The sequence below is a fragment of the Strix uralensis genome, chromosome 3 (genome assembly GCF_047716275.1).
Source record: "Strix uralensis isolate ZFMK-TIS-50842 chromosome 3, bStrUra1, whole genome shotgun sequence".
Taxonomy (NCBI): Eukaryota; Metazoa; Chordata; class Aves; order Strigiformes; family Strigidae; genus Strix; species Strix uralensis.
Genome location: NC_133974.1, coordinates 63,908,999 through 63,924,405, shown reverse-complemented (window position 1 = coordinate 63,924,405; position 15,407 = coordinate 63,908,999). Strand labels below are relative to the sequence as shown.

The following is a 15,407-nucleotide window of genomic DNA, read 5'->3' as shown; positions in this document are numbered from 1 at the left end:
ACCTCACGTGTTCCCACGTACAGTGTTAAAAATCAAAAAGCAGTTTCCATCTTCTGCCATGAGACATGAACCACTTGCTGTTGTTTCAGAGTGCTCAAGCTGCACGTGAAGTGCTAGGGACCCCATGGGCAATAAGGACCTTGCTCATTTTCCAAAGCTGAAAAGTAGCATGTTCAAGACTTGCAAGGTAATTATCACTGTATGGACCATAATTTTGAATAGAAAGGATCAAAATTAAGGTAATATATTTCTCAATATTTCTTCATAAAAATCTCCTCCTTATCCTCTCCTCAGATGCCTGACATGCTATTGAAATTGCTGATTCAAAACATTTAGGGTTGCTCCTTTGTAATACTGTTCTACAGTCAAAAATGGGTGAGGAAAATCATGCTGACCCAAAACAGAAGACACATAAATGTGGAGCAGAATGGAAAAGCTACCAAAATGCTGTTATATTTACCAAAGTAAACTGTGACCCTGAAACGGCCAATGTCATCATGCCAGCAATTTCAGCAGCTTGTGTTGATCCTGAATTTGCTAAAAGTAGCATCATTTGTGCATCTGATTGGTGAAAGATTAGTAATATTTAATTCATTTCAAGCTCGTGTTTTATTCCCCATCTGTGCTTCCTAAAGAGCTCATGTTTTATTCCCCATCTGGGCTTAACTCCACATTTTTCACCTTCCAGTAATGCCACTTGCACACTTTGTCTGCTGGGTGGGAATTTGTTCTTTTATATACAGCAGATGCATTCACTGTATGGCTTTCAGTGGAGTAATTCATGAATATGGCTCTTAGTTCTCTTGCTGGAGAATCAAGAAATGATGCTGAAGGTGTTAAACACTTTTTTTTTTTTTTATCTTTCAAGGTAGCGGTCCCCAGTATCAACCTCCCAACATACTCTTAACTTTCCTTAAACAATCAGTGGAATTATTCAGAATCCAAATAAAAACACAAACTTTCCTTTATTATTTTTTCTTACTGCAACAAATACTTAAATGCTTTGGTGCAGCCCTGCTCGCTCTTTGATTCTCTGAATTTCAAATTTGGTCATGTCAAAAATTATCACAAAGGTTTTTTTGTTTATCTACATAGTTTTTAACCAAAATTACATTATAACACACGAACACAGTCTTCTCTTTAAGGCACAACACATCATTATGCACATTCTGTTTGCCAAACTTATAAAAGAGACAATATTATAACCCTCTCCCTCCCCTGCCCCCCCAAAAGAAAGAAAAATTGCATCCACTTCCAAAATCAGCTGCTAATAAAATCACAGTAAATTATTTTCATCAATAATTTACACAAATTACAGGTCTAGACAGGATTGTCATTATACAGTCTGAGTGCATTCCAATTCAGATTTTCTGGGTTAGGTAGGCTAAAGTCTGGTTCAAACCTCAGTGCTGAGAATATATCCCATTTTGAGGAATGTTGTTGAACACCACCTTGTCGGCTGGAAAACGTGTGTTGGTGCTTTGCCAGTTTGAGTCCTTTGTTCACTCCAGTCAGGGCTCACTTGGTGTGTACCAGCAACCTCCACAGTTTTAATTCATTTAAAAACGTTGCATATGTAAGACCATAGAGCTTCCTTACGTAGCACTAATGTTTTAACTCCATTCAGCAATCTGAATTCTTCAATTTGGAATTTTTAATTCCAAATACTTCTTCCCTTCTTAAGACAATTCATATGTGTAAAGCCAGAGGCATTGAATCACACATAAAAATTCAGTGTACTTGAAATATATATATATAAAAAAAAAAAAAGGATCGCCAACTTTAGAACACAGTTACAAATACTCTAGTTCCAGTGCTTGATGGAGAGCCAAGAGGTCCGAATGACTGGATATCCTCCAGAAAGGCATGTTGTGCTGTGTTTGTTAGAGGGGGGAAAAGGTCAGGAAAGATGAACACTGTGACACAGGGTGGTATATGACACACGAGGATAGTCAGATTACCACCACGTATTTTACACCACTGTGTTTCTGGATTGATTTTTGCTAGTAAAGTACTGACAAAAATCAGACCAAAATAGATCTGAGCTTAATAGTTCAACTGAAGTTAAAATAATTAGATAGTCTTTCTTAGCAGTTTCTTTGGAAAAAGCCTGTTATTTAGTAAGGGCTAATTGCTTATTGTTAGCATGCAAACCCATACAAAGGAACATTAATAGGAAATCCCTTTCTGTTCCACTTTTAAGAAACCTTGCAAAATACTGAATGATCATTTAAAGGGCTATAAGACTTTCATTAAAAGAGGCTTCACACACAACACTTTGAAACAGAGCTGAATTACATTTTTCTCCATCTAGGGGGAACAAAGAAATCTCTTTGGATAAGAAGGTAACACATTTCTGGTTTAAAAAACCATAATTTGTGTTGCAGAAAGCATCAGTGTCTGTGAGAGATGCAGATATATCCACTATTTTCCTTCAGCAATTCATCAGAATAGAAAAAAACCATGCTTTCATGTTGTGTTCAGATCTATTTGTAATGTGCTATATTCATCCATCTCTCTGAATTCTGTATCTATCCATGCAATATAGCCAACGTTAAGAAAAAAGCATGCCAAACTGGAAAGTACACAATCCAACCACCTTTGTTTAGCACAAACTATAAAAGACCCATCACCAGTACTGCACCTATATTAAGGAACCATTTGGAATGAGCATTTTGGTTATTTTCATTTTTTTTTCATTTCAGCTACAAAACTAAAAGGGCACTTTATTTTTCTACTTCTAGCACAGCGATATTTACATCACTTGTCCATTACAGACATCGTGAGGCAAGTTTTCAGTTTCTGCACACTTCCAAGGTTATACTGGAAAGTGTGGTGCAAATTACTAATTTGTACTGTTTCTGAACACTGAAAACTTATCTGGTGAAATTTAGACTTGAATTATTATAATGAGAACATTGAATATTTCTAAAGAAACAGTTCTCTTTTAGAAACACAGATTTGGTGCACAATCTCCATCTTGTGTTCTTTCTCCTTTTGCAGGTATGTCTTTCTTGACGCAAATTATATATTCATCATATTTGCTTCAGTAAACAAAAGATCTTCATCCATGTTAGCAAGAAATTTGCACAGTCCTTTAGAAGTTTTGCCACATTCTCTGTAACACTTTTCTTGAAACTTCCTTGCTTTCACAGTTTAAAGAAAACCACCATCCAACCATCATGTCATAGCCCTTTCTATATCTTTTATCTTTAATTTGCTTGAAGCTAGTCAGTCATTTTTTCTGCAATACTTTTTCATTTATTTTTAAAATAATTTTGCATTTTTTTTCTTTCCAAATTGAAGTGAAACAAATGCTAGAATCCAAATGGTTCATTTTACTCTAAGTTTTTATCTCATCATGCTCTTGTTGCCTTGCATCTGTGGACTGGAATTATTTGTCATTCTGCAATTATGCAACACTGACAGAAATGCAAACAGAAAGGCTTGCATTAGTAGCTATGTATCACACCAACATTTCAGAAGACAGGTTACCTTTTTTGCTGCCTGTTCTTCTTCTACACCATCCCCAATTACAACATATACTACTTTTCTGCCAAACCTTTGCATTATTCGTTCAAAGCAACTTTCTTTTCCTGGAAGATAAACGAGATAAGAGTTCAGAGTGAAGTTACCTGATTAGCTGCATGTTCCTCATCTCGGCCATCTCCAATCACAACATAAGTTATGTTAGTGCCAAATCTGGACACTATACGCTCAAAACAGCTCTCTTTGCCTGAAAAACAATGCACTACTTATTCAAGCTATCAAGTGAGTTATGGTGAAGCCCTACAAAGGGTTATTGCAGTGGTAAAACACTGTTACTGCTACTTTTTAAAGGCTCCCGGCCTTGGGATTTAGAGCCAAAACTGGTAAGAAGCAATTAATTCCCTTAGTGACACTAAGCTGTTCCAGGTAAAGCTAACTCTCTTTCTTAATAGTTACCGCAAAAGCACTAAGATAAAGGAATTAACAGCACTGCAAAAATGAATAGGTCAGTGAATAAATAATTGAATTTAAGTATTTCCCTATTACTGTAGTAATATTTTTTCAAGGAAAGCAGAAATTTTAATTCTAATGTATCTATGACAATAAGTGATGTAGCAATGAGAAAACTGTTCAAAGAACAATGGACAAGAAAAATACAATTAGACAACAGGTTCCTGGGAGAACTTCATGAAGCATTTGGCTCTTTTGGAGAAATGTGGAAGCAAGCAGGCTAAGCCAGTAGCAATGGTAAACAGGATTGAAAGGGACCAAGCAAAGTCATCTGCCAATCTCATTGTATTGTGGGTTCAGTTTTACCAACAAGTGCTTGTGCAATTGATCCTAAAACTGCCCTAATATGATTATTTCACTGGTTCCACAGGCGATCTCCATATTTAATTAACCCTTTCCATTAGGAAGTTTCTCTTTGACATGCAACCTACACATGCCCTATCGCAGAGAAATCATCACCTATTGTCATACCTCTCATCAAGGTAGAGAAAGATTATTTCTCTCATCTCCACAATAGCTTTTTATCTCACTTGTTATTACGTCTATCCCCGCCCCAGGTTTTTAGTCTCTTCTCACAAGCTCGTGATTTCTAGATCTCCGATTCTTACTGCTCTCCTCTTGCTTTTTTTCAGCTGGCCCACAAAATGGCTTATGATTAGGAAAAGCATCGTGTGTATTAACTGTTGAGTGAGGACCAGATTTCAGTGTGTGCAAGCAACAGCTGCAATTATAGTCCTGTGCTCAGCACAGTGTAGAGATCATTGAGATGAAAAGTAGAGAGAGATCTTGTACCCAACAGAGTTTGCTGTGCTCCTGACAGGGGTGTAACAGCGGCCACACTGTTCCCAGAAGGAATTCCTGGTGCAGAATTACTTCGACAGAGCCTCCAGAGACTGTGCTTCACTTCACCACCCCCTTCTGTGCTGTCGGCACTATTTCTTAATGCTCCTTCCTTTGGTCCGAGTGCAATCTCAGTGACTGAATCCAACATGTACAGGCTGTATGACAGATGACATTCATTCCAGAGGCTGCTCAGTACCATATGGTATTTGGGATACTTTGTGCCTTGACTTAAGTTTTTTAAAGTATTTGAGGCATTTCAGTCTAGAGGACAGCTACAGCTAATTAGAGGATGACTGAGGTAAGAGTTTTTCCTGACACTGTTAGAATATGCATTGTTTTTTTGCTTGTGAAAATAATTTAGGAAATATATTGTAATGCTTTTGCCAAGGAAGTGTCACACTCCACATTATTTAAGGTGCCATAGGTATAGAAATTGAGCATTCCTGAATTAATAATTGGTAAATCATGAAATCTGCTAAAATTATCAGTTGTAGGTTGTGTCATATTTCACAGGAATAATAACTTGTCTTGGTTTACAAGACAATTTTGGGTGCCATTTCCAAAAACCGTGAATTTCCACACTGCAATACACAAGAGGTACACAGTTATCAACAGAATAGGGAAGTGCTCTTGTGGCATCCATCAACACAGCTTCTGTTGTTAACAGTTGTCATTACCATCGCTGATGTACTATGCTTCCAGAAAAAGCTTGTGAAACGGTGGCCTAGCATACATAGAACTGAAGGTCAGAGCAGAGGCTATTTTAATAGAAGTTCTGCTTAGATATGAATTCACAAAACACTTTTCTTTATTCTTTTCTGCACATTTTATGTTTTCTGTCCCATACTTAGGAGTTTCTGATGGTTTTAATCAGTATGGGGACCTTTATTCCTTCAGGCATCACTGAAAATAACCTGAATTTGGAATTTATTGACATAAACACATCTAAACATACGCAATACCTAAATCTTATAACTAACACTGTAAGTGTCAGGGAAGTGGCATCCATTAGTGGCAAAAAAATATTGGTAATGCAGTGTAGTCAGAATGCATGAAAAAATAATTTTCTTACCTATTTTGGTTGCACTGTAAATATTTTCAATAGGAAAAGCTCCTCCTAAGCTGTATAGCAGGACTTTTGCAAGTGCTGGGATAAGCTGGGTTGTTGTTACCAACACATTTACACAGTTACTCCTATAATGAGAGATATAGTTAAAATTTAAATAGTTTAAAACCATCACCCAAATGCTGATGAAGTGAACCAGCTGTGGAGAGCATATTCAGGATTCCTCACCATTTAGTTTCACTCACATAGCAGTGCTGCTCAGCAGCATTACATCCAGAAAAATGTACATAAAGCTTTTTGTGAAAACCTTTAAAAATTATGCAGGCCTGATTTGTAGGAAATATTCCACACTGGTTTATAAAAAACAGGTCCTTGAAGATGGGTTCACTAAAACACAGACATTTAAGATCACCAACTACCTCCAAAAATAGGCATTCTACTGCTTTAAAAGCATCATTTTCATGCTTGCAATTACTTGGCAGTAGCTACCAGCCAAATAAAAGTGTTAGGAGAAAGTGAAAACTTCATTTGTTACTCCTGTCTTGAGGGCAAATAAACAGCTAATACATTTCTGCACAATGACATCACTTCATGTTTCAAGAGTAAGAATATTTCTGAGAAGAGGGAGAGATAATAATAATCATGTTAATGAGCTAGCATTGAATGGCGAGGATGAAAACTTAAATGGAGAAGTTGTTCTAGCAGTCACACAACAGAAAACTCAGAGCCAGGCTACTTTAGGCTGGAACATAAGCATGTGAACATGAAGCTGAGAGCAAATAGTTGTGATTTTTCCCTCCTGGCTCTTCCAGAAACTCTAAGCAAGACCTTAGGCTACTATTTCTGCCTTAATGTATCTCAATTTCCTGTCAGTAACATCTAGGTGATGTTTAGCTGCCTCACGGGTAGCTTCTGAAGATTTATAGTGGTACAGTTCTTTGAAGACAAGACAAAAGACTATTATTTAACAGTCCTGAGTAACTGATAACAGTTTTCCAAACTCATCCGCCAATGCTCAACTGACCTTTATTACCAAATGACTTTTTGAAGACTAGCAATTTGGAAAGAAATGCAGAGCTTCCTTGGCTTACAAAAATTTTTTACTTTTTTTCTCTTGAAGTGCTTAAGACACTGTTACATAAACAATAATTAAGATATAAACATACTGCAAAACTTGTTACGTTTAAAATAAGTTTTTCACATCTTTCCAAGTTTGTTCTTTCCACTTGATGCTGAGTCTTTTCCCAGACATGTTCAGAAGGCAAGATGGCTTAACACTGTTCTTTTTTATGGTTTAAAATGAGAATTTGAGGATTTCTGATAAGATACACATTGCATGACTGACTAAGCAGCAGCAGTGTTCACAGGTTTATTATTTCAAAGGAACAATACATTCATTTTATGTCTCATTACTGGGGACCCAGAATTTTAACTCAGTTAAAACAGATTTTTGCTCTTCTGAAAACAGATATATGCTTAAGCATACTGATTTATCTGGAAGGACAGAGGAAAATGCTTTGTTCTGGGATCTATACAGTATTTAGGTAGCACTGTGAACAGGCACAAACATTGAAGGTCAGAACAGAGAGACATGGAGTTCAGAGGATGTTGCCCAGAAGATAAAAAATTAAAGGCTATCTCAGAATTCTACAATACCCTTTCAATGTACACAGGGACATTTATCACATTTTAGAAGACATTTCATACTATCTTTAGTAAATGCTGAAATCACTGAAAATGAAATCGCTTTCCACGGAATTTTTCCTACGTCCTATTCAAAAGTTGTATTAGACCTGTTCTGTTCCTTAAAGGTGCTAATTTACTATAACCTAAAATGTCAAAAAATAGCCATTACAAGTCCAAAACTAAAAACTTTTTTACAGTAGACTCAAATACCTACCTTGTGCTGATAATTGATAATGATTTAAGTGCATTTGTTAGCCAGGAGTCTGTCAGAGCTTCGATCTCTGCTCTTAATTGCAACCATGCGTCTCTTTTAGCAGGACCCAGGAGTCCTTTTATGTAAAAAAGCAAGAAAAGAAGAAAACCAAATTAAATTCTGTATTAGCATGAATGTATAAATTTTATGGTTATTGTTTCTACCTTAAATTCCACTAGAACTTGAAAAAACATTAAAGATAAAATCTATTGTCTTCAAGGCTCAGTAAATTGCTCTGTTTTTATTTGCACTCCACTATATGAAGCAATGTCAGTGAGTACTGCAGATACTAATAATTACTCATCTGAGTGTTTTTGATCTATTCAGGCTACTTTATTATGTTTCAGAGTATACCTTTCAGAAATACATATTTTTTAAACTAACTGTTCACATACATCTTACTCTCTAGTTATCAAAGGCAGAGACAAGAAGATCCATGCCATCGGGATCATAGGCAGAGACACTCACAAAAGAAGAAACTTTAGAATAAACTTGCCTTTGCAGTATCAGCATATATTTAAGACTGCCCTGCTTATAATTCTGTATATAGGTGAACCTCAGGTTACACATATGGAGATACATTTGTTTGCTGATGGCTTGCTCTTCATGTCCTGTTGTAGTTAATAATGATAGCTCCTTTTGTAGCATTTACAGCCCTGAAATGGCCATACATCTTATGTTCTCGTATCTCAGTTAGTCCTTAAAAGCACCTTAAAATCTCCTTTGGGGTATAAATGGTCAGATTTTTAAAAATACCCAGTCTACTGAATGTTGAGACATGAGTTTGGAACCAAGTTATTTTAAATTTAGATTTGATCTAAATTTTTAGAAGGGGTCATTTCCCTGGAAGAGCAGGGAAGCAGGCTTCATGACCTTTAGTATCCCTCTTCTCTTTCATACCCCATGTTCCCGAGAAGTGGTGATATCTTCAAAAATCTGAAATGAAGCAACCTAAAAATACCTAGTTTGATCTAGCATTCTGTTGCCTTCTAACAGCTATTTTGAAATAAATAGATACCTATGTGATAAAAAGATTATTTTAAAAGCTGAGAGGCAGAGGATGAGTGAAGGAACTTGCCTGCTAAGGATGGAATGTATTTCAGAACCAGTATTTGTGGGAGAGGATAAAAACCTTAACACAATGCACCACATATCTGCACTCTGCCTTTGCAATGATTGTTCCTATTAGTGTTTCCCTATGCTGTGCTCGTGGACTTAAGCTCTTACTAGTGTTAAAGGTTTTATGAGATACAACAGCTTTAGAATCTTAGATGCATTATGAGATATAAGAAAACCCAATGAACTTTTGGATAACACTGTTTCAAGTATTATTAATATATAAGAACTCTATTCATGACACCAATGAAGGACAAGGTAGGGCAAGTGAACGCCAACCATCTACTGTCACCCTTTGGTCCTGTTGCTTCTTCCTGCGGCAAGTGAGGACTCTGAACCACTAAGAGTGAAAATATATATTCCAGATTTACATAATTTAGAAAATATCTGATTAAGGTAATGACTAATTCACTGTCCATATTAGTTGCACTGTTTCCCATTTCTGAGAGACTGCAGAAAGCGCTAAAAGAACACCAACCGTCTGGTTTTGCTGAAGGTGAGCTAAATTTTGAGTTTCAGGTTCCTTTGAAACAAATTTCAGATGAGTTGAAAAAGACCATGTTATAGAATGGGAAAGTGTTCACTTGGGACTCCTTCCTGGTTGGGTTGGCCTCATCTTATCCTCAACTGTGGCTGTAGCAATGCTTGAAGATTTGTAAAGTATTCCCTGTTCTCACAGTCTCTTCTTGAGAGAGTCAGTTGACATATTGCCCTCCTCAGAAGGGGGCTGGCCATCTCTGCAAGTCACACAGGACTCTCCAGAACAGATTCTTTCAGTTCTGCTGCTTGATTTCCTACAAGTCTGCTGGCGCAGACATGAGTGAGTCCATGAATGAAAACAGTAACATGAAAGCTCTCAGTTCAAAAGAGACTTGGTTTTCTTGCTAACACAATTAACTGTGTAAGCTACAGAGTCAACAAAAAGAGCTAGTGGCATGGCAGTGCTAGAGTTTTCTTGCATCCACCGGTGAAAACAGACTAGCAGGTACCCAGCAGAGAGTTTAGCACACAGTATGTTGTTACCAACCAGATCATGAAAATGCAGGATGGAAAAGTGCAGCCACAACCAATTTGTACTGTGGAAACTATAGAACCTCTTTCCTAGAATAATACCACATCTGAGGTAGAATAAGTGGCTCAACCAATCAGTAAGTAAGTATAGCCGAGCTGGGTCTGAAGGAGAAAATGTCTCTCTGGAAGCTAAATGGAAGCCTGCTCGGCTTCCCCATCTCTGGTTCTCCTGCACAACAGCGCAATGTTGGCTCTGCCATTATAGTCAGTAGCTTTCAAGAGCCCAAGGTCCAGTCACATCACTTTCCATTAATCTGTGGCTTCCAAGGCACATCCCCTTGGCAGGAGTTCATCGCCATGCAGTTTAGCCTGATCAGCATTCTAAATTCGTTTTGACAATTAAACTCACCTCCTATGTTGTTCTTGTAAGTATTATACAACTCTTTTACTCTTCTGTAACGGAAAGCCAGCTTCCTCATCCAGTCAACCCCTCCTCTTACACCTGTTGGCAGACAAAGGTTTGCACTACTTGCAGCTGCATGGAAGCCATCAGTTGCAAAACTGTAGGTACTGCAAACACCCAAAATACAGTAAAAATAAATACAATGTATTCCTGTAAATGCTCAATTTATTTAATCTTTGAAGAAAAAAAAAATGAAACAAATGCTGTATCTTACCTTAGGTCTTGTCCATTATCATCAGAAGAAACATCATCTATATGAACTTGATCACACTCCTGTTGAAAAAAATCCAAATGATAAATTATCTTATAAGACAGTATGGTCACCATATGCTTAGTACAGATGTTGAAGTAATGATCGGTGCAGGCCACTAACTGCACCAGAAGATGGCAGCAGATATACACTTACAGCTTCCTATCACCATCAATTTCTTTAAAATAATACAACCTTCAGCTCCTACACTGTGTAAATTATTAGTTGAAAAAGGCCCTTAGAAAAGCTATATGTAATTTTAGTGTGATTTTAGATTCAAATTATTTTACTGAAAAAACCCCAACAATTACAAATCTCTCTTATAGTCTCTGTAGCATACCAATATTCCAAAATCACCTAAACCTTATTTCTCCACTTTCTAAAAGCTAGCGATGATGAACTTCAACGGGCATATAACTTCTGTTAAGTGTCTAGGAGTTTGAATGCTTATCAGATTTTTTAAATTGATTTATCCAAATGCCTTTGGTTGGAAAATCACAGATAATCAAGCAGTCTTGCGGAACTTCATTACTTCCTGGTTTCAGAAGAGATAGAAGTAACTCCAGGGAACTGAGGTACATTGGAAAACTGAATACCCCTCTAAGCTGGTTTTATAATTGGATAGCTATCAAGTATTCTTTTCTGCACAGTGGCTACAGCAGAAAGATAGGAAAATGTGGGGGAAGCATAAATAAATAAGTCAAGCCATCACGCAACAGTAAATATGAACGGGCATCGTATTGCTGTTTCCTGTAGTTGCTAGAAATAACATTTTAGCCCAAAGACACACCTGAGATTCAGTGTATGGAGATTTTACTTTCCTGTAAGTAAGTAATTTTTAAATGTTTAAAATAGCTGTTGTTAACATAATCCTAATATAATTTATGACATATTTAAAAATTAAGGATGTATTTAAAAATAATCTCATATTGTCCAACAATTTAATCTCATCACTAAAACAAAATGAGACTGAGTTTTCAAAATGCCCAGTTCTGTGCCTCAAATTAAGAGTTGTCTGAGTCATCTATGTCAAATAAAGTTGTTGACAAGCAGCACTTGTTTCAGACTCTCTGTGACATGCAGGAGTATGCAGTTCTCAGTTTCCAATCTCAGTCTTGTACAAGTGCTAAATTGTCCAGATGAAGGATAAATCTGAATAGAGAAGTGATTTCCAAATGTGTATGCCACAAGTTCCTAGAGTGTGAATTTGGGAAATTACCATTTCTTTCTGTTTTGTCTGCTTTGCACTGAATGAATATTGAACAAACTTTTACCCACATGAAGTAAGTTGTTACAAAAAAAAAAATAGCATTTTTTGTATAAAACAAATGGATATAATTTCATATTCAAATATATAATTTCATTGCATCATACAAGCAATCATTAATCCATTAATACAGGCATGAAAGAGCTGTGTTCAAGGAACAGAAACGAAGCATTCTTCTCCTAACTGGAGAAATAAAAAAATAAAAATAAAATAAAATAAAATAAAATAAAATAAAATAAAATAAAATAAAATAAAATAAAATAAAATAAAATAAAATAAAATAAAATAAAATGTTCTGTCTGAGGAGATTATCTTGAGCTGTAGAATATTTTAAAGAAGATGCTTTTGGATGTAAATAGCAAGTGAAAAGAGAAAGAAAAGGAGAAGTGGCAGCTGAAATAAAAGATTCATTTCTTTATCTTTACTTATTATTTACACTACAGAAAAAAAAATGCAACTATACTCCACCCAGTATAGGACAGGAACTCAAAAATCAGACAAAAAGTGCCACTGGGACAAATTCTAACTCTATATTTTGCAATATCCAAGCAATATCTAGCTTCCTAATCATCTTCACAGATTTCCCTGGAACTGGTCAAAGCATAAGATAATTTTAAAAGTTTAAAATTCAGTCCTGTGGATTTGAAGGTGTACTAATTAAATGAAGGGCACACAGAAGCCCTCTTAGGTAAGAACTGTCTGCTGCTCTTTGGGTTTTGTTAAGCCTTTCAGCTACGTTGTTCCAGCCTTGAAAATTCCAGATAACTGTTCTGCTGATAATTTCATTACTAAGTTAAATATGAGTGGGTGGCAAAGGCTCCACTGTTTGCTTTTATTTTTTTATCTCACAGTTTGTTCATTGCCTCCAGGAACAGGAGATGAGGGGAACATGAAGTTTTCTGATTACTTGCCCTTTGTCCCTGCAAGAAGGATGTTAAATTTATAAGGGGATCAAACCCAACAGCACTCTCCAGTTTCCTCCTTTCCCCCTTCTTCTTCTCCTCTCAGCTCTATGGCTTACCTCCTCAACATACTAGCAATACACATTTGCTGACCAATAACAAACCCATGTGCCCACCACTCCTTGCCTTGTTTTACTTTGTCTTCTCATTTACTTATCTACTTCAACTAAAATGTTTGCATTTTACAAATTCACTTATATGGCGTGAAAAAACTTTCTTGAAAAAAAGAAAAAGCAGATGTTTTGAGCAGATTTGAGATAGTTCTCTACTTTTTCCAAAAGAAACAGGAAATGGATGGCACAACACTACATCTGAGTTTGCTTGTAAAACATACCAAACAGTTGCAGGGAGGAAAGGAAGAAAGCAAACTCTCTATCACTTTAAATATTAATGTAAAATATTTTTCACATCAGCCACACTACTGGCTATACTCAAGTCACAGTGGCTCACTGTCAGTGCAAGGTCAAAACTAAGAAAGATAAAATATATTTCCTATTAGTGAGAGTAAAGAAAAGGAATCTAGGTACAGTAACTGGCTTTTGCTTAAAGAAATACTGATTTAAATTGTATCTGAGTGCAGTCAATTCTTTGCAGCAATTTTTAGAGCCTGAAAATTTGAGAGTACAGAATCAACAAATCATCCATAAAAATTTTCTTCCTGGAATGGACAGTAATTTCATTATCCAGTAAAAACACTGACTCACCACACTGAACACAAAAATGTTGTTACTGAGGGGATATTCAGCACTATGCTTTCTCAGGCTATACAGAACACCCCTTTTTATGCATATGCTTCAGCCTCTGTTAAAACTAGGTTGACCTGCCTGTCAAATTCTGAGACTTACCCAAATCCTACTTTTTATTTCTCATTGCTATTTTTAATGAGAAAAAAATTATGATGACCTCTTATTTAAATTGTGTTGGATTATCATAAAAATGGAAATGCAATTCAGTTTGTTTGAAATAAATACTCTTTTTTCTTCATCATTCTGAGAGTGGCAGGAGATAATGGAGTTGGAAGTTTCATGTCCAAATTCCTGCTTGCAATTTGTGGAAATTAGGGGTTTTGTGTGCATAGTATGCCCTACCAACATTTCTAAAAGCTGTCTCAAAATTAATACTGAGATAGGGAGAAAAACATCTATTTATTCCTTACCTGTTTGAGAACAGAACGCATTAGTCTGGATATTATTACAGAACTGAGTCCCATCTCTAAGCATTGTTTAGGCACATGAACTTTCTAGAGCACCAGACTCCTATTTTCATGGCAAAACACCAACTGCCCTCCCAAGCGATACTTCTCAAGCTAACTAAAATTTATACACTGAGAATGAAATAGCTGGAGAACAGCCTAGCCTGAAATAAAAGTGCAGCTTGGCTGATTAGAACATGGGTTACTGGGTCAGCGGGGAATGTCTCAGCAGATCGGAATTTCTGCATCAGCAGTCACTGTAGTGAGACGGATTTGCATAGAGGAAGGAAAACTTTATTTTTGTATGTGATAACTTTCAATAACTTGGTTATTATTACTAGACCCTGGTATGCGGTGTTTGCAACCAAGAAGGACAGGGAAAAAAGAGGGCTTAGAGGATGTAGTGACTGGAGTCAATATTACAGGAGTATAGGTTTGTTAGTACATTACAGTTGCCATGTCTGGAGCCATGAGCTTTACTGTAGGATGAAGACGAAAGCAAGACAGAATGTATGGGACCTGATGGCTCAGCATTAAGAAAGTGAGATGATGAAAGGATAAGTAATCTGCCTATTGAATAAATGCCTTATCTCATTTCCTCCAGTAAGAACTGAAGGTCTTGTGTCTTGATGGCCATGACCATCCACAGCTCAGCACTCACCTCCGCTCTCCTGGGGAAGGATGGAGAGAGGAAGACAGAGAAATAGACATGGAGAGAGGGGGAAAGATGAGAGAGAGAGACCCCAAGTCAGAACTGGGGAATTCTCAGAATTCATTACATATTCATCATGCAGATGCACTGTAATATTCAGTAATGGCCATGTGTTCCGCAAACATATTTAAACAGACAGATTTATTCATCTGCATATTAAAGGATGCCTCTATGTACTTTGGCACAGAATGCCATGCAATTACATCTTATTTGCTAAGACAGAAGATTGTTGGTCTTCTTGCATATGCCAGAATATGTGCATACAGCTCATTTCAGAACAAGAAGTTTGGAATTTTGGTAACCTTATAAGAGAGTTGGTTTTGAAACAAAGATGAATTCTAGACTAGAAAATACATAATTGCATATAGAAATTCGTTTTAATTTTAATGAGATTCTCCAAGAGAGTCCCCAGGTAGTAGGTTTTGATTTATCTAAAACTGAAAACTGTTTGGATAACTCTTCCAGAATGAGATGGAGTATGAATATTTGGACAGGATATTAAAACCACCCTATGAAGAATATACAAAATGAGACAATCCACCTATGACAGCTGAACCTGAGATCTACAAAGAAAATAAATAATGAGA

The 15,407-nt window shown here is 36.5% G+C and overlaps 1 protein-coding gene across 1 annotated transcript in view; it reads right to left on the bottom strand.

Moving 5' to 3' along the window:
• Positions 1-1,291: 1,291 nt before the first annotated feature.
• EYA4 (EYA transcriptional coactivator and phosphatase 4) overlaps positions 1,292-15,407 on the bottom strand; it is a 156,930-nt gene continuing 142,814 nt past the window's right edge. The window contains exons 15-20 of the mRNA XM_074862547.1: positions 10,652-10,710; positions 10,384-10,544; positions 7,809-7,923; positions 5,915-6,036; positions 3,636-3,736; positions 1,292-1,874 (exon numbers count right to left, since the gene is read on the bottom strand). Of these exons, the coding sequence (XP_074718648.1) occupies positions 1,794-1,874; positions 3,636-3,736; positions 5,915-6,036; positions 7,809-7,923; positions 10,384-10,544; positions 10,652-10,710 (639 nt within the window). The 3' untranslated portion in view covers positions 1,292-1,793. The remainder of the gene's footprint in view (positions 1,875-3,635; positions 3,737-5,914; positions 6,037-7,808; positions 7,924-10,383; positions 10,545-10,651; positions 10,711-15,407) is intronic.